Consider the following 23,274-nt stretch of genomic DNA (forward strand, 5'->3'; position numbering starts at 1 on the left):
AAGGAAAAGAAAAAAGAAAGTAAAAGGAAGAAGATATTCCATACAAATAGTAACCAAAGAGAGCAAGTGGGCTATATCAACATCAGACAAAATAGTCGAAAGGGCTTATAAGAGAAAAAGACAGATGTTATATATTAATAAAAGGTTTAATAAGGTAAGATGATATATAACAATTACAAACATTTACACACCTAATGACAAATCATCAAAATTGTTGAAGCAAAAACTGACAGAATTGAAGGGAGAGATAGAAAGTTCTGCAACAGTAATTGGAAGTTGGAGACTTCAATATCCCATTTACAATAATGGATAAGACAATCGAACAGAAAATAAATAAGGAAATAAAGGTGTTTTTTTTTTTTAAGTTTATTTATTTATTTTGAGAGAAAGCAGGCACGTGCACCAGAGAGAGGCAAAGAGAAGGAGAGAGACAATCCCAAGCAGGCTCCGCACTGTCAGCACAGAGCCTGAAATAGGGCTCGACCTCAGGAACCATGAGATCATGACCTGATCTAAACCTAAGTCGGCTGCTTAACTGACTGAAGCACCCAGGCGCCCCAAGGAAATAAGGTCTTAACACAATAAACCAACTAGAGCTAACAGGCATATATAGAACACTCTACCCAACAAGAGAATACACATTCTTTTTAAGTGCGCTTGAAACAACAATTTCCAGTATAACCATATGTTGAATTACAAATTAAGTCTCAGTAGATTTAGAAAACTAAATGCCATACAAAGCTCTTCTCTGGCCACAGTGGGATGAAATTTGAAACCAATAACAAGGGAAGCCTGGCTGGGGCAGTCGGTGGAGTGCGGAACTCTCGATCTCGGGGTTGTGAGTTCAAGCCCCACACCGGGTGTAGAGATAACTTAGAATCTTTAAAAAGAAAAAAAGAAAAAGAAACCAACGACAAAACTGAAAAATTCACAAAATTATAGAAATTAAACAATACAGGGCACCTGGAAGCATCCGATTCTTGATTTCAGCTCAGGTCGTGATCTCAGTTTGTGAGATGGAGCCCTGCCTCAGGCTCCACACTGACAGCACAGAGCCTGCTCGGGATTCTCCCTCTCCCTCTCTCTCTGCCCCCTCCACTCACACACTCTCTCTCTCCCTCAAAATAAATAAACTTAAAAAAAAAAAAAACTGAACACCACACTTTTAAGCCACTAATGGATCAAAGAAATCAGAAGGGAAATTAGAGCTTTCCGACCCGGGCCTGGCAGGATGGCTCCGGCAAAGAAGGGTGGCGAGAAGAAGGGCCATTCTGCCATCAGCGAGGTAGCGACCAGCAAATACACCATCAACATTCACAAGCGCATCCGTGGAGGGGGTTTCAAGAAGCGTGCCCCTCGGGCACTCAAAGAGATCCGGAAATTTGCTATGAAGGAGATGGGAACCCCAGATGTGTGCATTGACACCGGGCTCAACAAAGCTGTCTGGGCCAAAGGGATAAGGAATGTTCCATATTGTATCCATGTGCGGTCGTCCAGAAAAATGTAACAAGGATGAGGATTCACCAAACAAGCTCTGTACGTTGGTTACCTATGTACCTGTCACCACATTCAGAAGTCTACAGACTGTTAATGTGGATGAGAACTAATTGCTGGCTGTCAAATAAAGGTATAAAACTGCAAAAGCAAAAAAAAAAAAGAAGGGAAATTAGAAATATTTGGAGGCAAAAATGAAAATACAACTGGGAAAAACACACAGGACACAGTGAAAGTGGTACAATGGGGGAAATTTATAGCTACAAACACATTTAAAAACAAGAAAAATTTTAAATCTACAACAACCTAACTTTACAACTTACAGAACTAGAAAAAGAAGAAAGAACTCAACTCAAAGGTAGCAGAAAGAAAGATATAATAAAGACTAGAGCAGGGGCACCTGGGTGGCTCAGTCAGTTAAGAGTTTGACTTCGGCTCAGGTCATGATCTCACAGTTTGTGGGTTTGAGCCCTGTGTCAGGCTCTGTGCTGACAGCTCAGAGCCCGGAGCCTGCTTTGGATTGTGTGTCTCCCTCTTTCTCTGGCCCTCCCCCACTCACATTCTCTCTCTCTCTCTCTCTCTCTCTCTCTCTCTCTCTCTCTCAAAAATAAACATTTAAAAAAGTAATAAAAATAAAGACTAGAGCAGAGATAAATGAAAGAGATTAGAAAAACAATAGAGAAAACCAATGAAACCAAAAGTTGCTTCTTTGAAAACATTAATGAAATTTAGCTAGATAGACTAAGAAGAAAGACTAAAGTTACTAAAATCAAAAAGTGAGGCCATTACTGATTCTACAGAAACAAAAAGAATTATAAGAGAATACTATGAACAACTGTACGCCAACAAATTAAATAATCTAGATGAAATAGACAAACTCCCAGGAACAAAAATGTACCAAGACTAAATCACAGAAAAATCTGAACAGACCTATAACTAGTAAGGAAATTGAGTCAGTAATCAAAAAAAAATCTCCTAAAAAGAAAAGCCCTGGGTCTCATGGTTTCACTGGTGAATTCTACCACGTATTTACCAATCCTCAAACTTTTCCAGAACATTGAAGAAGAGGAAACACTTCCTAACTCATTCTATGAGGCCAACATTACCCTGATGCCAAAGTCAGACATTACAAGAATAGAAAATTACTTATCAATAGCCACTATGAACATTGATAAAATCTTCAAAATATTAGTAAACTGAATTCAGCAGCAGAGTAAAAGGATTATACATTATGACCAAGGAGAATCGATTCCTGTAATGCAAGGATGGTTTGATATACAAAAACTGATTGATATAATATGCCACATCAACAGAATGAAGGGGGAAAAAAATGATCATCTCAATTGATGCAGAGAAAGGATTTGACAAAATTCGACACCCTTTTATGATAAAAACACCCAACAAACTAGTAATAGTTTCCTACTTCCTCAAAGTAATAAAAGCCGTATATAAAAATGCCACAAAGACTATCATACTCAGTGGCAAAAAACTGAAAGCTTTTCCTCTAAGATGAGGAACAAGGCAAGAAGGCCCACTTTCACCACTTCTGTTCAACACAGTACTCAAAGTTCTAGCCAGAGCAATTAGGACACAAAAAGAAATAAAAGGCATCCAAACTGGAAAGGAAGAAGTAAAATTATCTCCGTTTGCAGATGATATAAAAAAACCCTAAAGGTCCCACATGCACAGACCAAAAACAAAAACAACAACAACAAAAAAAAACTATTAGAACTAATAAATGAATCAGAAAAGCAGCAGGATACAAAGCCAACACACAAAAATCAGTTGCATTCACAGGAACAATGAACAATCTGCAAAGGAAATTATAAAAACAATTCCATTTACAATAGCATCCAAAAGAATAAAATACTTGGGCATTAATTTAACCAAGGAGGTGAAAGACCTGTACAACTACAAAACACTGCTGAAAGAAATTAAAGGAGACATAAATAAATGGAAACATATCCACGTTCATGGATTAGAAGATTTAATACTGTTAAAATGTCAATACTGCCCAAAGCAATCTAAGAGTCAATGCAATCCCTATCAAAATCCCAACAGTTTTTGCAGAAATAGAAAACCTCATCCTAAGATTCACATGGAATATCAAGACTCCAAAGAGCCAGAAAAATCTCAAAAAAGGACGAAACTGGAGGATTGACACTTCTTGATTTCAAATCCAACTACAAAGCTACAGTAATCAAAACAGCGTGTATTGACATAAAAATAAACAGACCAATGAAACGGAAAGCTCAGAAATAAATCCTCACACATTATGTTCCAATGATTTTTGACAAGGGTGCTAAGACCATTCAACAGGGAAAAGGCAGTCTTCTTAAGAAATGGTGTCAGGAAAAGTAGATGTCCACATGCAAAAGGATGAAGTTAGACCCTTAACGAACATCATATACTGAAACTAACTCAAAACAGGGGACCTGGCTGGCTCAGTTGGTGGAGCATATGACTCTTGATCTCGGGGTTGTGAGTTTGAGCCCACGTTGGGTGTAGAGATTGCTTAAAAAATAAAATCTTAAAAAAATGACCTCAAAATGGACCAAAGGCCTAAATGTAACACAATAAAGATTAAAACAATAAAACTCTTTAAAAAATAGTATAAAAGCTTCACAACATTGGATTCGGTAATGATTTTTCGGATATGACACCAAAGGCACAGGTAACGACAACAAAAACAGCTGAATTGGATTTCATAAAAATTAAAAAATTTTGTGCATCAGAAGGCACTATCAACAGAGTAAAAAGGCAACTCACAGAATGGGAGAAAATATTTGCAAATCATGTATCTCGTCAGAGATTTATATCCAGAGTATATAAAGAACTCCTAACACTCAACAACAAATAAACAACCTGATTCAAAAATGGGTAAAGGACTTGAATAAACATGTGTTCAAAGAGGATATACAAATGGCCAACAAGCCATGAAAAGAGTCTCAACATCACTAATCATCAGGGAAATGCAAATCACAACCACAGTGAGATACCACCTCATGCCCATTAGGATGGGTACTCCTAAAAAAAACAAAAAATAATTAGTGTTTGCCAGGATGTGTTAAAATTAGGACCCTGGTGCACTACTGGAAGGTATGTAAAATGGTACAGTCCCCAATGGAAAACAATATTCAGTTCCTCAAAAAAAATCTAAATAGAATTACCATATGATCCAGCCATTCAACTTCTGGGTATACACCCCAAGGGTCAAACGCAGGATCCCAAAGAGCTATCTGTACATTCACGTTCACAGCAGCAGCATCCATAACAGCTAAAAACATGGAAGCAACCCACGTGATCGACAGATGAACAGATAAGCACAATCTGGTCTATACATGCGATGGAATATTATTCGGCCGTTAAAAGGAAGGAAATTCTGCAATATGCTACACCTTGGATGAACCTTGAAGACATCATGCTAAATGGAATAAGCCAGTCACACACAAAAAAAAACAAATGCCATATGATTCCACTTATATCAGGCGCGTGGAGTAGTCAAAGTCATAAAAAACAAAGTGTGATGCTGGCTGCCAGGGAGAGGGGGTGGTGACAAGAGAATGAGTTGTTTTATTCAATGGGTATGGAGTCAGTTCTTCAAGATGAAAAGAGTTCTGGATTTTCACAGGCTCCTTGGTGACCCTGAGATAACCCCATATAAGAATCCCAGAAGAAATAAGCAAATCTTAGAAGACTGTTTCCATTTACCGCAAGTATTTACCGCATTATCTAACCATACGCAAGTTATTGGATTAAAAAAGCACAACGTGGTACAGCAGATTAAAGCAGGGATGTAATTGAAGATGAAGGCTGCCAGTAGCCTTCAGCTGTTCTTGGATGTTTGTAACTCTGGCTCTGACCGTAAGAGGTGGATTCCTTTTAAGTCTAGAGTGATCAGAACTCGCAGGCACACGTTCAGTGGAGACAGGCAATAACTTATATTCAGTCAGCTGCTCTTTCCCTAAAGGATTGTGGAGTGTTTCAGAAATGTACTTGCAAGGTTACAGTTAGCGAGGCAAAATCTCCTAAGAACGTGGCTGTCTTTACCAAATCAACGAAACAGGATAACCTGAAAGTCAGCATGGTCAGAGAAAGACTAAGAATTGTGTAAAATAACCCAGGAATTTAGAGGGTAGGTACACAGCCCACATGATGCACTTTCTCTAGAGGTATCCCCCCAAGGTAAAAAAAAAAAAAAAAAAAAAAAGAGAGAGATTGTTTTTTAGGGGCACCTGAGTGGCTCAGTCAGTTGAGCGTCTGACTCTTGATTTTGGCTCAGGTCATGATCCCAGGGTTGTGGGATCGAGCCCTGTGTCAGTCTCTGCACTGAGCATGGAGCCTGCCTGAGATTCTCTTTCTCCCTCTGCCCTCTCCCCCTCATGCTCTCTAAAATAAAAAATAATAAAAATTAAAATTAAAAAGTTTTTTAAGTATAAAGGTATTAAGTTCATTGAACAAAAAGCAAATAGAAACTGAAAAAAAAAGCAAAAGTTCCCCATTTATCCTTATTAGCTAAATTTTAAGTTCGATCTTTAATATACTTCTAGAAATATTATATAGTTAAAATATAAATAGAATATTATATATACTGCAAATCCTGCCTCTCTACACCCCTCCCCCATTTACCATAAATAGGACATCTGTATTCCAAGCTAGTCCTTGTGGGGTTTGGGTGGGTTTTTTTTTTAATTTTATCTATTAGAGCAGGAGAGGGGCAGAGAGAGAGAGACAGAGAGAGCCTCCACCTGTCAGCACAGAGCCCGACGTAGGACTTGATCCCACGAACACTGAGATCATGACCTGAGCTGAAATAAAGAGTAGGATGCTTAACAGACTGAGCCACCCACGAGGTACCCCAGGTTTGGGGTTTAAGATTTTGTTTTAAACTACAAAATACAGCCTTTTGAAAAACCAAGATAATACAATTACGTATAAGGAAAAGATTTCTAATTCTTTCTACCCTGTGATTGTCAAATTTTGTGTCAACTTGGCTATGGTGTCACTAGGCTATGGTGTCGTCGTATGGCAAACACTAGATGTCGCTGCTAAGGTATTTTGTAGATGTGAATACAGTCCACAATCAGTTTAAGATTACATTCCATAAAATGGTGGGCCCCATCCAATCAGTTAAAGGCTTCAAGAGGAAAAAACTGAGGATTTCTGGAGAAGGAATTCTGTTTCAAGACTGTAACAGAAATCCTTCCCGAGTTTTCGGTCTACTGGCCTGCCCTCCCACCTTGACAGATTTTAGACTTGCCAATTCCCCACAACTGCATGAGCCTATCTCTTAAAATAAATTATTTATGTACACACACACACACACACACACACACACACACACACCTTATTGGTTCTGTTTCTCTGGAGAACTCTAATACACAGTCTTTAAATCCATTCCCTACATACGTAAATTTGCTTTTCCCTAAGAAATGAGTTCATGGTATAAATAGGCATCTGCATTGTAATTTCTTCCTACTTAATAACAGATCATGGACATCCTTCCAAGTCAGCAGGCTGAGATCCAACTCATTCTTCTCAAGAGCCACACAGTAAGCCATTACAAGGCTTATTATTTAAGCAGGGGCATATATACATATAGGAAGTGTCCAGGTTTTTGCTTTTCATTCCATTATTTGCATCAAGCTTTCAAGAAACCTATTTATACATACTGTCCTTGTCTTGTATTCCTGTTTTGCTTCAGGATGGATCTAGTAATAATCTACCAAAAACTTAGCCTTAGATTTTCCCAGCTGCTAGTTTAGAAATATATACCCTGGATTAAAAGCCAAATGTGTCTTAATAGGTGCATGTGAGGGGTCTACTGTCCACAGACACTGGAGAAACACCAGCAGCCAGTGCTTCTCACTAACCTTCATATTAAGTTCAACCATGTACATCACTGAAACTCAGGTACTGAGGGGAGCCTGGGTGGCTCAGTTGACTAAGCATCCGACTTCAGCTCAGGTCACGATCTCACGGTCCATGAGTTCGAGCCCCGCGTCCGGCTCTGGGCTGATGGCTCGGAGCCTGGAGCCTGCTTCCGATTCTGTGTCTCCTTCTCTCTCTGCCCCTCCCCCGTCCATGCTCTGTCTCTCTCTGTCTCAAAAATAAAATAAATGTTAAAAAAAAAAAAAGAAAAGAAAAGAAACTCAGGTACAGAGAACTGAGAGGGGCGCCTGTCCGACTTTGGCTCAGGTCATGATCTCACGGTTCATGAGTTCGAGCCCTGCGCGTCGGGCTCTAGGCTGATAGCTCAGAGCCTGGAGCCAGCTTCGGATTCTGTGTCTCCCTCTGCTGCTTGCACTCTGTCTCTTGCACTGTCTCAAAAATAAATAAACGCTAAAAAAAAATTTTTTTTTAAAAAGAGAACTGAGAAAGTTCCCTGTCTTCCACATTCTATTTTTTCACTAAACCACCATTATTTAATTCAAATGTTAATAAGACAAGCACCTAGAAAAACATATGTATATTTTATAATTTCATGGATGAGTTTATTGTCTTTTTTTTTTTTAACGTTTATTTAGTTTTGAGGAAGAGAGAGAGACAGAGTGTGAGGAGGGGAGGAGCAGAGAGAGAGGGGGACACAGAATCCAAAGCAGGCTCCAGGCTCTGTGCTGTCAGCACAGAACCCACGAACCGCAAGATCATGACCTGAGCTGAAGTTGGACGCTTAACCGATTGAGCCACCCAGGCGCCCCATGGATGAGTTTATTTTTTAATTTAATTTTTATTTTTGCTTAAGTAAGCTTTATGCCCAAGGTGGGGCCTGAACTCTCAACCCTGAGATAGTCGCTTGTTCCCCTGACTGATCCAGCCAGGCGCCCCCAAATATTCTTTTTTTAATGTTTACTTATTTTGAGAGAGACAGAGAGAGAGCACAAGTGGAGGGAAGGGCATAGAGAGAGGAGGGAGAGAATACCAAGCAGGCTCTACACTGTTAGCACGGGGCCTGATGTGGAACTCAATCCCACGAACCATGAGATCATGACCTGAGTGGAAATCAACAGTCGGATATTCAACCGACTGAGCCACCCAGGCAACCCCCACTCCGAAAATATTCTTAACTGAAAAAATTAATGAACTAGGTTTGCATTTCATCCACTGGTTCTTCTATGCCAATCAGAGGTGACTCTGTCTGGTCCACAGTTAACAAACATCTCAGCTGCTATCTCCAGCCAACACCAAACATGGGAGGGACTGACGGACCCTGAAAGTGCAGGGCATAGATGATGTCATCACCCTGCTGTTCTCCGTCTCCAGGCTACCTTCCCAAGCCAGTCCACAAATCAGAGTCACCAGCCTCTACTGGGTTACAGAGGTTTTCAAAGAGTGGGAGGTCACACAGGCGTCCAGGCAATTAAGATGATTCTGGGTGGCTCAGGGGGTTAAGCGTCCGAATCTTGATATCCGCTGAGGTTGGGATCTACAGATCGTGAGACGGAGCCCCGTGTCAGGCTCCTCACGAGCAGGGAGCCTGCTTGGGAGTCTCTCTCTCTCCCTTGCTCTCCGTCCCTCTGCTGCTTGTGCTCTTTGTCAAGAATGAATGAATGAATGAATGAAGAAAGAAAGGGAAAAAAAGAGAAAGAGAAAGAAAGAGGAAAAGAGAAAAGAAAAGAAAAGAAAAGAAAAGAAAAGAAAAGAAAAGAAAAGAAGAACCCCAACAACTTCTCCTCGAGGAGAAATGTCTGCAGCCACTTTCACACGTGCCATTTCTACTCCAACCTTCGAGACTCTTTGGAGCTTATCTTTGTTTAAAGGTTTCTATTTATCCAAAATAACCACAAGTCATTTCGATTATTATGTATTAGTCCAGTTTATTAAATAATGAAACAAGGTTTATGCCACATATTCCAACAATGTTTAAATAAAGAGCCTGAAATATAAAGGCTTATGAAAATGTATAGTTTTTATATAATACATACTATTTCTAGCTCATGAATAAATATGAACAGGGGCCATTTTTAGATCACAGATCAGCAACATTTAGCATCAATGATTACACAAATCCACAAGCAAACAAAAAAAAATCCGTTATCTTCATTTTAGTTATAAAAGCTAAAAATCCTTTTGCCACATTTAAGCAATATCCAAGGAGGTCGGGGGACTTGTAGCCACACCCCTGAAAATAAGGGAACCGAGTCTCCAAGTCCCTAAGTTCTTTCCTGGTTAGGAGCGTGGCAACTGCATGAACTCTTTCAAGAAACAGAAAAACCAAAACAGGTTAAGATCCTGTTCTGTATAATGTGTTTAATAAAGCTACACTGGAGAAATACTCTATTTTTGTCTCAAAAACGTGCTCAGGTGTTATGGTGAGGTTTGAGTTTCTTCTTATCCTGGTATGAACATATGCATAATTTGAATAAACTGACATAATGAATGTTGCAGGACGTTGACTCTTTCCGGTCTTCAAAAGGATTTGCTTCTACTGTTTTAGAAATTATATGTACACTTAAAAATATATGTTTTCTTCGTTAAAAAAAAAAAAGTGACTCTTAAAAAGTAATCCTTTAAACTCACAGAACTCAAAAGTGAAAGCCTTTCCAGAGAAAGCCCTTACCACATCAATGGAATGTCTTGGCAAGAGGGAAGAAAATCTCCGTCTAAAGATACGGTTCAGTACCAGGAGTGGGAGCCAAGTGAGCTCAGCTCTGCAGAGTCCCATCCAGATTGGGCCAGGGGAGCCGGACTTTCAGCTACGTCTTTAACCCGTTAGCCCCTACATGCCACGCCACCGCCTCTTCCTCTCTCTTTTTAACGACTTTGTCTCTGGTTTGGAACTGCAATTCTGCCTCACAAAATGTTTCTCCAAGTAAACATTAATAAAGAAGGCAAAGTGGAAGGGACTGGCAGCTAAACTGCGCAGTCCATAAGAAAAACCGGGGTTCCTTCTTTTCTGCTTCAAGGGAGGTGGCCGGACACACCAGGCACCTGCTGAGCACACGTCCCCGCAGGAGGGTCTGCCCCGGAGCCCCAGTTAGTGTGTATTTAATGTTCTCAAAGGCTAGAACTGAAGGTACCCGAGTAAATATGTTCCCTGCCCTGGGGCAGCCCGCGAGAAGTGTATAAAGGTCTTAGGGCTCTCAGAGTCACTTTTTATTTTCAAAGGAACAAGATGAAGGAGAGAAAGAGAAGGGAGAATGATTTTTGTTGTCTTTAGAAAAAGAAAGGAAGACACTATGGACCTCTTTCAGAAACCAGAAAACAGGTGCGGTACTAAAGAAAGAGTTTTTTTTAAATGTCAAGCAAGTGTTTTCCATCCAGACCAATCAGGAAGCCCAAGACAGGAAGTATTTGAACAGACGATCACCTGAACTGAAGGAAAATCTGGGAAATCCGGAAAAATCAATTCTTCAATTCACTCGTAACATCTTGCTAAGGAAAACGTAATAAAACTGTAACTTACACTGTGCTCTTTCTTTTCACAAGGACTCTAACAACAGGCTTTGTTGGGGGTTCCAGTGAGAACGACTCTCTTCTTTGCACCCAACTGTGGATGCTGGGATTCCAGCCAGATGACAGCGTGACTGATGTAAACACACTGACCCTCAAGTCAAGTGATAGCCGCTACTATTTTCTTCATTTGAGCCTCAACATCAGTAGATGTCATATCTCCATTTTACAGACTGAGAAATAATAAAACTGGGCTAAAAATCAGAGCAAATTACCAACATTACCTGAGACCAAACCCATGCGGCTAAAAATCCCTCCCGTCAACAGCAACCTTGCCAGTCTCAAAGCCAAGGTATCTCACCATCATGGGTTTAGATATTAATACTTTGTAACAATTCCTCACAAAGGTCAAGCCTTCAAAGGCTTAAAATCACTTATTGTAAGTGAAAGATCCTGCCAAAATAGGAAATTATAAAGCAGTGCAATATTCCAGAGATCTATTTCCTGCACTGTTTACACCTGGAGTTGAAAGGGCCAGGTCTCCACGCGTGAAATGTCTTCAGCCGACAAGAAGCAAACGTCCCCAGAAGTTCAGGAACAGTAATACCCTCTTGGAGGCTCCATTCCGTGGTTCCTGCGAGCTTCCCTAGAGCACTCTGCTATTCTCAGCTGTTCGCTGGAGGGCAACAGGTGCTACCGTCCCCTGGAGAAAACAATTCACAGTTCCTGATCTTCTTGCAAGTTTTCTTTAGCAAGAAACGCACACTTTGCATGCCGTCTTTGATGTCCAAGGGCACTTCCATGGTAAGGACCAGTGTTTGCATGTCAGTTTGTGGCATTAAACATTTGATGCAGAGCATCCATTGCCAACACACAGCAATGTGCACTAACCCCGTCTTCGGCTGTTGCTCACGCATGCTTCAGAATCTGTGACGAGCCAAGCAGTGAGAAGCAGCGTGAAACACAGGAAGCTTGATTGTTTCGCAAGCAGGCGTTTTCAGAGCGCTGTCTCGTGCAGCCTGGACTTGTCACAAATCCAATTTCTTCAGCTGCTCATAGGTCACAAAAAACTGCAGTTATTAGTTGAGGCGGACAACGAAAATGCCATCTGAACAACACTGACACATAAAAACGGACTCACAGTACATCTAACAAGTATGTCCGGGCAGACCACAGGCCATGCACATGATTAAACACCCGGGATCCTTATCCGCCCCCAAAGGTCTTCCCATTAGCCTTCCCAAGGCCAGCCTGGAACAGAACAATCACAGCTTAGATAACATCAGTGCCCTAGCGTCTGTTCCAAGAGCCTCTTGGAAGATCACGTCCACGCTGACCAGCTTTGGTGACTGCTGTGCGCAGACTTGCCCAAACAGTAAAATTCTATGTGAAAGTGAAAGACAGCAAGCCCTGGGACGCCCTCTCGAGGGTCACCACTAGGCAGGCCTTCAGCAGGGAGGGGCAGATAAAGAGAAACAGAGATGGTGAAAACCACATTCCCTTCTATGTAATTCTGCCTTTTTGTGTCTAATGAACGGCTACTTCTTTCCTGCCTCCCACTTTGGCATACAGGAAACACTGCTTATCAGCCCAATAATTCAGGAGCTAATTCCTGTTTAACCTCAGGCACTCTCTAAAATAAGCATTCTACAACAGCGCTGTCAGACCGCATCCTTCCCAATGGTGGCTAAGGATAGAAAATCCTTGTCTCTCTCTCTCTCTCTCTGTAATCGTAAATATTCCCAGCTTCTAAAACAGACTGAATAGAAGTTTGTATTGATACCATTACCTTTCAATAACACTATCACTATACCAAGATTCACTTGGCCCAGCACAGAGACTTTATACCTTCTAAGACAGAAAGCAAATAGTTATTTCTTAGAATCGGAGGAGCTCAAAAGAATACGAACCCACTTCTAAATTATCATTAATAACATGACAGTTTATACAAACAATATTCCTTTCGCTGCACCTTTTTTCCAGACGTACTACGACAGAAAAGGATACAATGATATTCCAAGGACCAAGTCTCAACCAATTCGGCCAAAACCCTTTATACAGAGCAAAAAACCCTTCATTCTTCCATGTCTGTTATAAGGGAAAGGGAGGAGGGGGAGACAAAAGTTAACATCTAACTTTCCAATCATGTCAAATGTGTTAACACTCAGTAGGCAGACTGAATGATCAACTTTTCTTAAAAATAAAATCCTGTTCGAAAAGACTGCTTAAAAACTCAGTGCCCTCCTGCCCCTTTTTCTTCTTTAAAGGCCTCTTCACGGGAGAAGACGTCCAACCAGCCCACGCCCAAGCAGACAAATGGCAGCGGAATGAATAAGAAGTGGGATTTAATTCCAATTAGAACCTCTCGCCTCCTTGCCACTCGGGCTCACAAGTAGGTTGGAAATAAAAAAGTGAAGCAATGGTGGTAAAGATGTCATTCAGAGCACCACTATTTCATGTCATTAGGTGAATAAAAACAAGTATCTCTGCGTTGGGAAGGTAGACTTGAAGTCTAGGACGGGCCAGCATCACGCCAGAGAACAGGAACGGCCAAGTGGCCCCGAACCCCGGGTGGCCGGCAGTCTGGTCAGGGAGACAGACAGCTGCGAACCTCCCCCCTCTCAGGAACAGTAAGCCCCACTGTTTAAACCGAGAATTATTGTCAGAGTGACGTGTTCTTTCGAGAGATGTCTGAATGAAGGATATTCATTCCAGTCTGACTCACGGGGAGGGAGACACATTTTGGAAGGAGACACACAGATATCAGAAAGCATGACTCTCTTCTCAGCCTGTACAGCAGAGCAGAGGTGTAAAGAAAAGGAACTTTCATTTCTAAATATTCGTCTAGATTTTGTATGTATAAAAGTTAGCCCCAGTGTGACCCAAACTGGGTACCATCTCAGGGCTTCACAGAGCATCACTCATGGTAGTTATAATAACCCTCAAAGTTTAGTTACTTCTCAGGTTAAAATATATGCATACATATATATGTGGGTGTATATATATATATATATATATATATATATATACATATATATATACACACACACACACACACACACACAGAGATATTCACACGCATCTGGGGGGCAGTTTCAATGATTAAAAACAAACCACTAGAATGTTGAAGATTAAATAAAATAAGCTTGCTTATTTCAACATCAGTGTCTTTCATCATTATGAATTATGCTAACAAGGTTTTACTACGTGAATCCAGGCACTGTGCTCTTTGGTAAGCATTCTTTCATTTTTACACTAACCCTGTGACACAGGTGCAATTACCGTCCCTCCTCACTAATGAGGAAACTGAGGTACAGAGTCTGTACATCAACCAAAGTCATACAATTACAAGGGACAAGGGTTTTGCTCTAAACCGTTGTGGTTTTGACCATGCTAAGAAACTCTTCAGGGGGTAACATGGAGGCTAATGAGCTGTGACAGGACCCCGCAGCGCCGCACAGGTGACCGCGCCCTCTCACCTGGAACAAGCAGTCCAGGGTACCAGTGTAGCCCGAGCACCTGCCGTCTCGAAGGACTCTCTGATTCATCATACGTGTTCTCACAACATCCACAGGGTTTGAGGCCAGGGCCCCGGCCAGACCACAGGTGAAGCTTGAGCTATGAAAAAGATGCCAACGGAAAAGCAAAAGTTCACCGCCGAGCTGCCACCACCACTAAAGGCAAGAAACAGCATCCTCCCAGACTATGTTACAGTGACATGTGACAAGACGGTACGTTTCCAGGAAGACGCCACGTTTCCAGGAAGACGCCCATCTCTAAAGCACGGCACAAACTTCTTAAATATAGCACTGATTATAAATTCCAGCCTCAACTAAGAATACCTGTGAGGTTCTGGAAGGTCAATCATAGACACATGAAGGAATGTCATGTGTTAATGAACTCTGGGGCAGAGGTTTTCACATTGTACAGGTGTATCAAATCATTATGTACACTTTGAATAGCTTACAATTTTGTCCGTTATACCTCAGAAAGCTAAAAACTGAAAATAATAGAAATACAAAGCCAAGTTAGAGAATGCTAATCATGATATTGCTCGTGTAATAAAGTACACAATACTTTTGTAGACAGATTTGCATGTGACTAAAAAACGAGCTGTTGACAATGGTTACCCATGTAAACAGACAAGGACTTTCACTTTTTCCTGGTTCACTCCGGAACTGTAATTTTCCAAATATGAGAATATAATAACTTTATAATATACCTTCTTTAAAATTTCTATAGATTTGTAGCAAATTGCCACCCTGACCTCATGCATACCTAAAATATTATTTTTTTTGAAATCTATAAACATACAGGAGGTGGGTATACACAGTGTCTCCCATCAGGCCCGAGAAAATCAGGTGCTTCTTGGCGAGGTCATAGACCGGGAGCTCCACACCGACGACGATAGCAGCCCTCTGCGCGGTAAGGGACACACCCTGGGTAAGAAGACGAATAATCAAGACTCAGAGAACTCTTCCCGGAGTAGGCCTTGCCAAAAAATGTAGAGTGACAGAGGAGAAAAGACCAGAGGGTAAAGAAGTCAGAAGCTCATGTCCAGTTCCGATTCTGGCGCTAACCATACGACCTTGGCCAGACGCTGGCCAGGACAAATCACCTCACAGAGGCTCCGGTTTCCTAGTACATACTGAGAAGACTGTCCTAGATGACCCTTACGGTCTATTCTGTGAACTGACAGGTCAAGAGAATACCAGGAAATGGCACTCCATACCAGCGCTTGCCTAGTAATGGTCTTCACTTAGGGACCAGGAAGACATACACATCAAAAAATGCAGGGGCGCCCGGGTGGCTCGGTCGGTTAAGCGTCATACTCTTGATTTTGGCTCAGGTCGTGATCTCACGGTTTGTGGAATCAAGCTCCACATGGGGCTCTGAGCTGAAAACACGGAGCCTGCTTGGGATTCTCCCTCCCTTCCCCCTCCCAAAATAATAAGTAAATGAACCTAAAACAAAAATAACCCAGCATTTAACTATAACCTAGAAAACCCTCCTCTATGAGAATCTTTTAAAGAAAAAGTAAACAACAAAGTGCTCAATCTTCTTCATAATTATACATAAATTATTCAAAAGGTATTTTAAAATATGACATAATCCTTATATTTCCATTTTCCAGACAAGGAAATTAAGGAAGAAAGTAACTTCAAGGGCAGACGTCACTTGTCTTCCCTTACTCCATTTCGCCTTTCAGATTAAATAAAATGATAGGAACAGAAAGAATAAATTCAAAGGGAAAAAGGGAAGAACTAAGGTAGCTGGCTCTGTTTTGCAGGCTTACCTTCCACAATCCTCTCGCTCCCTCCTGCTGGTAAATGTTAATGAAGTTGCCTATCATTCCCCCTTGAATGGTGCTGCTCTGGGCTTGCATCCGTATCTAGAGATTATTTTCAAGATTAACATGAGAAGGAAACAGCACATTTCTCCCCAATGTAGACCTCTGAATATCATTTGATCTGTTGTTTAATAACCATTAAAAGAAAAGAATCATAGCATAAACACTATCGTCATGCTAGCTTTAAATGCCCTTTGCAGACGAAACATTTTTAAGGTTTGGTTCTTAGGCACTTTGGAATCAACAAAATGCATCCAGTAGAATCCAGAGCTCATTAAGTGTCCAAAAAACCTGATTTTTTTTAAAAAGCCTTTTGAAAAGGAAAGAAAATGACATTATGTCCTTACAGGTTAATAAGCAGGAAAGAGAAGGTGATGGTAATACTAAGATTTCACATAATTAATAGGAGCATCTAGCATATTTCGCAGCATGAAGCATGGACAAGCAGATTTCTTAAATTAGTTACTTCAAGCCACTACTATTTCCAACCAGCTGAACCAAAAGGTATGCAGGCGAGCTGAGCACGGGATAACCACATGATGTCCGTCACACTCCGTTAACACTTGAATGTACAAATACACTCGAGAACGGCTGTGGAATTCACATGACTGAGATGCCAATGTAAAAATAATGTTTGATGTAGCTCTCTGTATTTTTTTAATGTTTACTTACTTTTGACAGAGAGAGAGAGAGAGACAGAGCATGAGCAGGGGAGGGGCAGAGAGAGAGGGAGACACAGAACCCGAAGCAGGCTCCAGGCTCCGAGCCATCAGCACAGAGCCCGACGCGGGGCTCGAACTCTCGGACTGTGAGAGCATGACCTGAGCCCAAGTCAGACGCTCAACTGACTGAGCCACGCAGGCGCCCCAGCTCTCTGTATTTTTTTTAAAATTAAAAGGGATTTCTCACTAAAAATCGGTACCTTATTTTTATCGAGGGAGCAAAAACATTACCTCCGACTTCTAAAGAAAAGCTGTTACTGCCACGCAAAACACAGGAATGGCCTATCCCTAAGCCCAGCATATGTTTAAGATATTAAAGGGAGTATGGAGATCTTTCTCCGCTTTTCCCCGACAAAGGGTAAAATCAAAGCAAAAGCACCTTCACACGTGCTGCACCCTGACCGTGCATTAAGTGTAATGCCCTCAACACGCTGCTACATAAGGTGCTGACATCTGTCAGAATCTCCTAGTAGATTGAAGGCTCTGAGGGCAGGGTCCTTATCATACTCATTTTTGGACTCTAAGCACATAATACGTCAACTGGCAGAAGGTAGAGGCATAGTGGATGCCGGTTAACTAACAGGAACAAAAAGGAGAGGAAGGGACAGAGACAAACATCTTAAGAGGGATGAAAAGCAACTCCCTGCCTAATTTCTATTTTGTTTAATTAGTTTATTCCCTTGGGGCACCCGGGTGGCTCAGTCGGTTAAGCGTCTGACTTCGGCTCCGGTCATGATCTCGAGGTTCGTGAGTTCGAGGCTCGCAGCGGACTCTGTGCTGGCAGCTCAGAGCCTGGAGCCTGCTTCGGATTCTGTGTCTCCTTCTCTCCCCGCCCCTCCGCCACTCATACTCTGTCTTTCTCTCTCTCTCCCTCAAAAATAAATACACATTAAAAAAAATGTTTAATTAGCTTATTCCCTTGCCTTACTCCAGAAAGGATTTAAGGAGGCAGTTTCCCTGTTATTATCAATAAGATCATCCACCTTACCACACTTATGTCTAACTGTAGTAAGGAAATATTTCCATCACTGTATCCTGAAATCAAGTTAGCAGATAACATCACACGCTCAGAAATAGGTCATTAATGAGCAGACCTGTACAGAACTTGCAGCCTCTCGATTTTTTAATGAACCAATAAAACCAGGGAAGATTTTCAATGAAAAATGAAATTCAAATGTACCCGAGCCTACATTTTTTTTCCTGCTTAGTCACCAAAGACCTTGTCTCCACAACGAGCTCTACTTTTGATGTCCCTTATCAGTGGGAGATCCTCCCTCATGGGAGGGCCTTCATGGCACTCCAACTGTAAACATTTGTTTGCAAAACTGTTACATTCGCAGACTTTCATTATCTGCATGTTGTTCCCAGCAAGAAAATGTGGGGGGAGTGTGCCTATCAGATATGGATAGCACTGCTTACTTTCAAAACATCCGTTGGATTAGCGATGGTTGAGGATATGACTCCAGAGAGAATTCCACACACCACATTTATCAGTAGAGTTTCATCTATAAACAAGCACACATTATTCAACTTTTCATTATCAGTAACTCAAACATAGGTGCAAACTCATTTGCATACCTCTTGTATATCTTAAGGGAATAATTACATTTCTGCTTTATGAATCAAGCCATTTTTAAAATGTTAGGAATTCTGCTGGCTTATCAGGACTTTGCCTAGCAAAATTACTTGACATCTATTTGCTCTCAATTTGTTGTTTTTGAAAAATATTTACTTATTTATTTAAGTGATCTCTACACCCAGTATGGGGCTCGAACTCATGACCCAGAGATCAAGAGTCGCACACTCTTCCGACTGAGTCAGCCAGGTGCCCCAAACTTACTTGACATCTAAAAAGTATCGTGCAAAGTGAGCAGCCATCTGCCAATTCACTTTTATGTGTAAATGCGTATCACTGTACTAATTAAGATGAAGTATATCTCATAAGAGAATAAAAAAGATACACTCCGGGGCACCTGGGTGGCTCAGTCGATTAAGCACCCAACTTCGGCTCAGGTCATGATCTCACGGCTCGTGAGTTCAAGCCCCGTGTCGGGCTCTGTGCGGACAGCTCGGAGCCTGGAGCCTCTTTCGGATTCTGTCTCCCTCTCTCTCTGCCCCTCCACCACTTGCACTCTGTCTGTCTGTCTCTCTCTCTCAAATATAAATAAGCATTAAAAATCTTTAAATAAAATAACATAAAAGTAAATTTTAAAAAAAGATACACTCCTATGAGATAACCATGAAGATAAAGTTTTGAAGCACACCATATATATTTAATTTGAAGTGTACTAAAGTGCTAAAGCATCTCAGCCCCTGCTGACCACTCTCACGCAACAGTCAGCTGGCGCTCAAGAATTCAGTTCTTAATACTACGAAACGTATTCACTGCTTTCCTGAAAAAAATCCTGATTTTAGAAAATTTTAAGTGGGCTAGAACTATAACAACATATCCTCTAGTCTAGGAGTTCTGTAGATGAGGATAACTAAAATATTTGTAGAGATTGCTCCTTTTAACTGCTGTTCCCCTTAATTCAGCCAAGAACTGACTTGCTTTGGGGTACCTGGGTGGCTCGGTGGGTTAAGCGTCCGACTTTGGTTCAGGTCCTGATCTCACGGTTCGTGAGTTCAAGCCCTGCATCAGGCTCTGCGCTGACAGCTCAGAGCCTGGAACCTGCTTCAGATTCTGTGTCTCCCTCTCTCTTCCCCTTCCCCTGCTTGCGTGTGTGCATGTGTGCACACACTTGCGCTCTCCCTCTGTCAAAAATAAATAAACATTAAGAAAAAAAAAGAACTGACTTACCTTAAGCGTGGTTCATTCAGACTTTATACCCAGAGTTCTCTTCAGCAGTAAAGTCACAATTAGGCTCAAGAAAATCTGATCTTGACTAAAAAAGTCACACAACCAACCCACCTCCTGTCCACAAGTAGAGAAAAGATTCTTCACTCACCTTCTGGGTGTTCAACAAACAGTCGCTTCAAGCTCTGGTAAGTGCCTATCTTGATGGTGCCATAGGAAGCCTGGCGTAACATCGCAGGGGCAATCCTGTCAAACCAATGGATAAGACCCCAAGAAATTCAAAAAACCAGGCACCTGAGTGGCTCAGTTGTTAAGCTCCTGACTTCGGCATACGGCATGATCTCAGTTCATGAGTTTGAGTCCCCCATCTGATGAGCTCAAAACCCCACTTTGGGTGAGCCCTGTTTCTCTCCCTCCCCGCCACTCTCTCTCTCTCTCTCTGCCTCTCACTCGTGCCCTCTCAAAAAAAAAAAAAAAAAGAAAAAAGAAAAGAAATTCTAAAAAGCACTTTAAATCCTCTAGAAGACACACACACACACAGATAGTGGCCTTCCACAATCAAACTACGCTCAAGCAGATTTCTCGAAATTCAAAATCTAACAAAAATATAGTTGGGTTCCGTAAAATGTGTGCAAATTAATAGTTCACTAAGTGAAAGTTCAGCCCCCTGTAGTTATCCTTAATGAAAACGTAAGTGAACGTGGAGTTCTATTCAAATGAAAGGGCTGTCCTTTCTTGGGACAAAGCGCCTCGAGAATCTGCCCTCGGCAAGCATCTATCACTCTTCAGCTGCTGCTCTAGAGCTCAATTCCCACCTCCTCGGAGGCCCTGCCCCAGTTATTTCCTCTCCCTCTCTTGGCCATCCTGAGCCCAGAACCACCCTGGGGCAGTTATCTGCCCCAGCTGATCCTCCTCGTCCCTCTCCCCTCGCCATCAAAACTCCCCTCACCAAGGTGACCAACTGACATCGCTGTCACTGCATCAAATGATGTGTTTCACTTAGTATCTTACATAACCTCTCCGTGGTACTTGCTGCCGTCCACCCTTTGTCCTCCGCGCTGCGGTCTCCTCCCTGAGCTCCGTTACATCCCCCTCTCCCGTTTCTTCCCTTTTCTCTACAGACTCCCTACCTCTGTTTCCTGGGGTGTTCTGGGGAACTCTGCCCTAGGCTCTCTCTTCTCTCCCCGCTCCACGCACTCCCCGGGTGAGCTCGTCTACTCCCATGGCTTCTACCACTGTCCAAGACTGACGACTCCGAAATTCCTGCTTCCTGCATCGATCCAACGATGCATTTCCAACTGCCTCGTAGATGTCTCAATTCGCATGTCCCACACCCACCCCCAGATCCAGTGTCCCATACGGAGCTAAGTGTCCTCCCGCCCCAACCAATCGGCTCTCCTCTTTGTTTCCTGACCCAGAAAATGGAACCTCCATCAACACCTTGGCTGAAAACCAGAAATCAAGACATTAGCCTTGTCCCCTGCTTCCTCCACACCCCCTCGTCTATTAGGTCACGTATCAGGTCAACCCTATGCCCTAAACAAGCTCTCTTCTTTCTCTCTGTCCCCAAGACAATCCCTCTGTTCAGAAAATCGTTGTCTCTGCTTCCTGTGCGACAGCCTTTTTCCAGCGTTGTCAGTTCTCATTCTTTCTCCCTACGGCAGGCTGGCTTCTTTTTACCACCGAAACCCTATCATGTCAGTCCCCCTACTGAAAACCCCCCAGCACCTTCTGCCCGCCACAGGCACAGCAAACTCAAGCGCTTATGGGCACCGGGCAGACACCCTGAGTGCAGCGGGCTGGGTCTCATGCACCCTCGCACATCCTGCGAGCGGCAGGGGTTTCGGTAAACCAGAGAAGGCACCCTCGACGCCTGTTGCCGTTATCCTAAGTGAATGAACACGTGCCCAGATGTTGACTTTTCTCAAGAAAATGGACTCCCCGGTTTCCATGTGCAATTTCTCATAGTTTAAAATATCGGCTCGAGTGAGAAACAAAAACCTTGACTGGTAGGTAGGAGGGCTGTGAGGCACCCATTTGGGACCTGTGGTGTGCTAGAGGAAATCAAGATGCTTAGCGTGTCCTGAGGCCGTCCGTGTCCTGACCCCTTATTACGGCTCCAACTCCAGCTCTGGCTACTCAAAAACTCCAGCACTATACCTACGCCGAATTACTCGCATGTAATTACTAGAATGTACCACGCTTTCTTGTGCGTACTGCTGACTTTGTATAAACACAGTCCCCCCTCCTTTTTCTTTTTTAAGTCGGCTCCACAGCTACTTAACAGCCCCACTGTGGGGCTTGAACTCACAACCCTGAGATCAAGACCTGAGCTAAGATCAAGAGTCAGCTGCTTAACCAACTGAGCCACCCAGGCTCCCCAGTACAGTTCCCTTCTAACTTCGCCTGGCGAACTCACTCTTCTTGACCCTTCAAGCTCAGACCCAGCACCCCTGGGGTCAAGCAGCCTTCCTGAAGCCCACCCCCTCCCCTGCCCCCACAGTCTGGGCTCGATACCCGGCCTCTACCAGGCTCTAGTACTTGTTATCAGACCGCACTGTAATCCCGCTGACACACCTACAGCCCCCCACTAACCGACAGCCCCTTCATGCCTGTGTGTTGCTGCTGACCCCATTTGTCCCCCGGATCCAGTCTCACCCTTCTCTGTGATGCTCTGCGCCCTGAGAGGGTGGTGCCCACGGGTCACGTCACTCAGGCTCCCCTGCCAGCTGACTTCAGGGGGGATTCCACCAGTAGATGATGCTAGGGAGGGAGGAGGGGGAAGAGGTATTCTCTCCCTGGCCACTCCCAAAGCATCCCTCGACAACTACTGTCTGCTCCTTCCAGACGCCAGCCCTACCAGGCTGTTAACACCATTCCTGTCCTTGTCCCTCTGGTCCTAGGGTTGGTAACAATTTCTCACTTTGCTAGTTTCTAGGTGCCTCAATATCCTTCCTCTGTTCCCTTAACCCGTAAGTAGCCCCTTCATTAAAGTCTCCCCATAGAGGGGCGCCTGGGTGGCTCAGTCGGTTAAGCGCTGACTTCGGCTCAGGTCACGATCTCACAATACGTGAGTTCGGGCCCCACGTCAGGCTCTGGGCTAACAGCTCAGCGCCTGGAGCCTGCCTCAGATTCTGTGTCTCCCTCTCTCTCTGCCCCTCCCCTGCTCGCACTCTGTGTGTGTGTCTCTCTCTCAAAAATAAAATAAACATCAAAACATTTTTGAAGTCCCCTCATAGAAACCACCCAAGTGAATTCTGTTTCCTGCAGGGACCCGGGCTCCCATAGGCACCTGTCTCACTCGCTTTCCCAGCCCACACCTTCAGCACACCGTTCACTAAATGCTGAATTACAGAAAAGTGGTTCACAACACTTACCCACGGAGACTACTCTATCGTTTTCACTATAGCAAAAACCTGGGTAATTCAGAATAGCCAAGGGGAAGGGCTTTTTTCAGAGTGACATGGTGAATTATGGAATGTTTTGTGGCAACAAATGTAAATTTTGCATTATTAGCT

General features: G+C 42.8%; 1 protein-coding gene and 1 pseudogene across 4 annotated transcripts in view; one reads left to right on the forward strand and one right to left on the reverse strand.

Moving 5' to 3' along the window:
- The first annotated feature begins 1,225 nt into the window (after nt 1-1,225).
- On the forward strand, nt 1,226-1,607 carry LOC122209774 (annotated as a pseudogene).
- A 7,687-nt stretch (nt 1,608-9,294) lies between these two features.
- The window catches only part of SLC25A30 (solute carrier family 25 member 30), a 75,417-nt gene continuing 61,437 nt past the window's right edge, over nt 9,295-23,274 (reverse strand). For all 4 annotated transcript variants that reach the window (XM_042921494.1, XM_042921575.1, XM_042921659.1 and 1 more), the window contains 7 exons: nt 19,908-20,002; nt 18,379-18,464; nt 16,184-16,279; nt 15,202-15,326; nt 14,367-14,505; nt 12,895-12,975; nt 9,295-11,957 (listed from right to left, as the gene is read on the reverse strand). In XM_042921494.1, the coding sequence (XP_042777428.1) occupies nt 11,916-11,957; nt 12,895-12,975; nt 14,367-14,505; nt 15,202-15,326; nt 16,184-16,279; nt 18,379-18,464; nt 19,908-20,002 (664 nt within the window). In that variant the 3' untranslated portion in view covers nt 9,295-11,915. The remainder of the gene's footprint in view (nt 11,958-12,894; nt 12,976-14,366; nt 14,506-15,201; nt 15,327-16,183; nt 16,280-18,378; nt 18,465-19,907; nt 20,003-23,274) is intronic.

The sequence above is a fragment of the Panthera leo genome, chromosome A1 (assembly GCF_018350215.1).
Source record: "Panthera leo isolate Ple1 chromosome A1, P.leo_Ple1_pat1.1, whole genome shotgun sequence".
NCBI classification, from domain to species: domain Eukaryota; kingdom Metazoa; phylum Chordata; class Mammalia; order Carnivora; family Felidae; genus Panthera; species Panthera leo.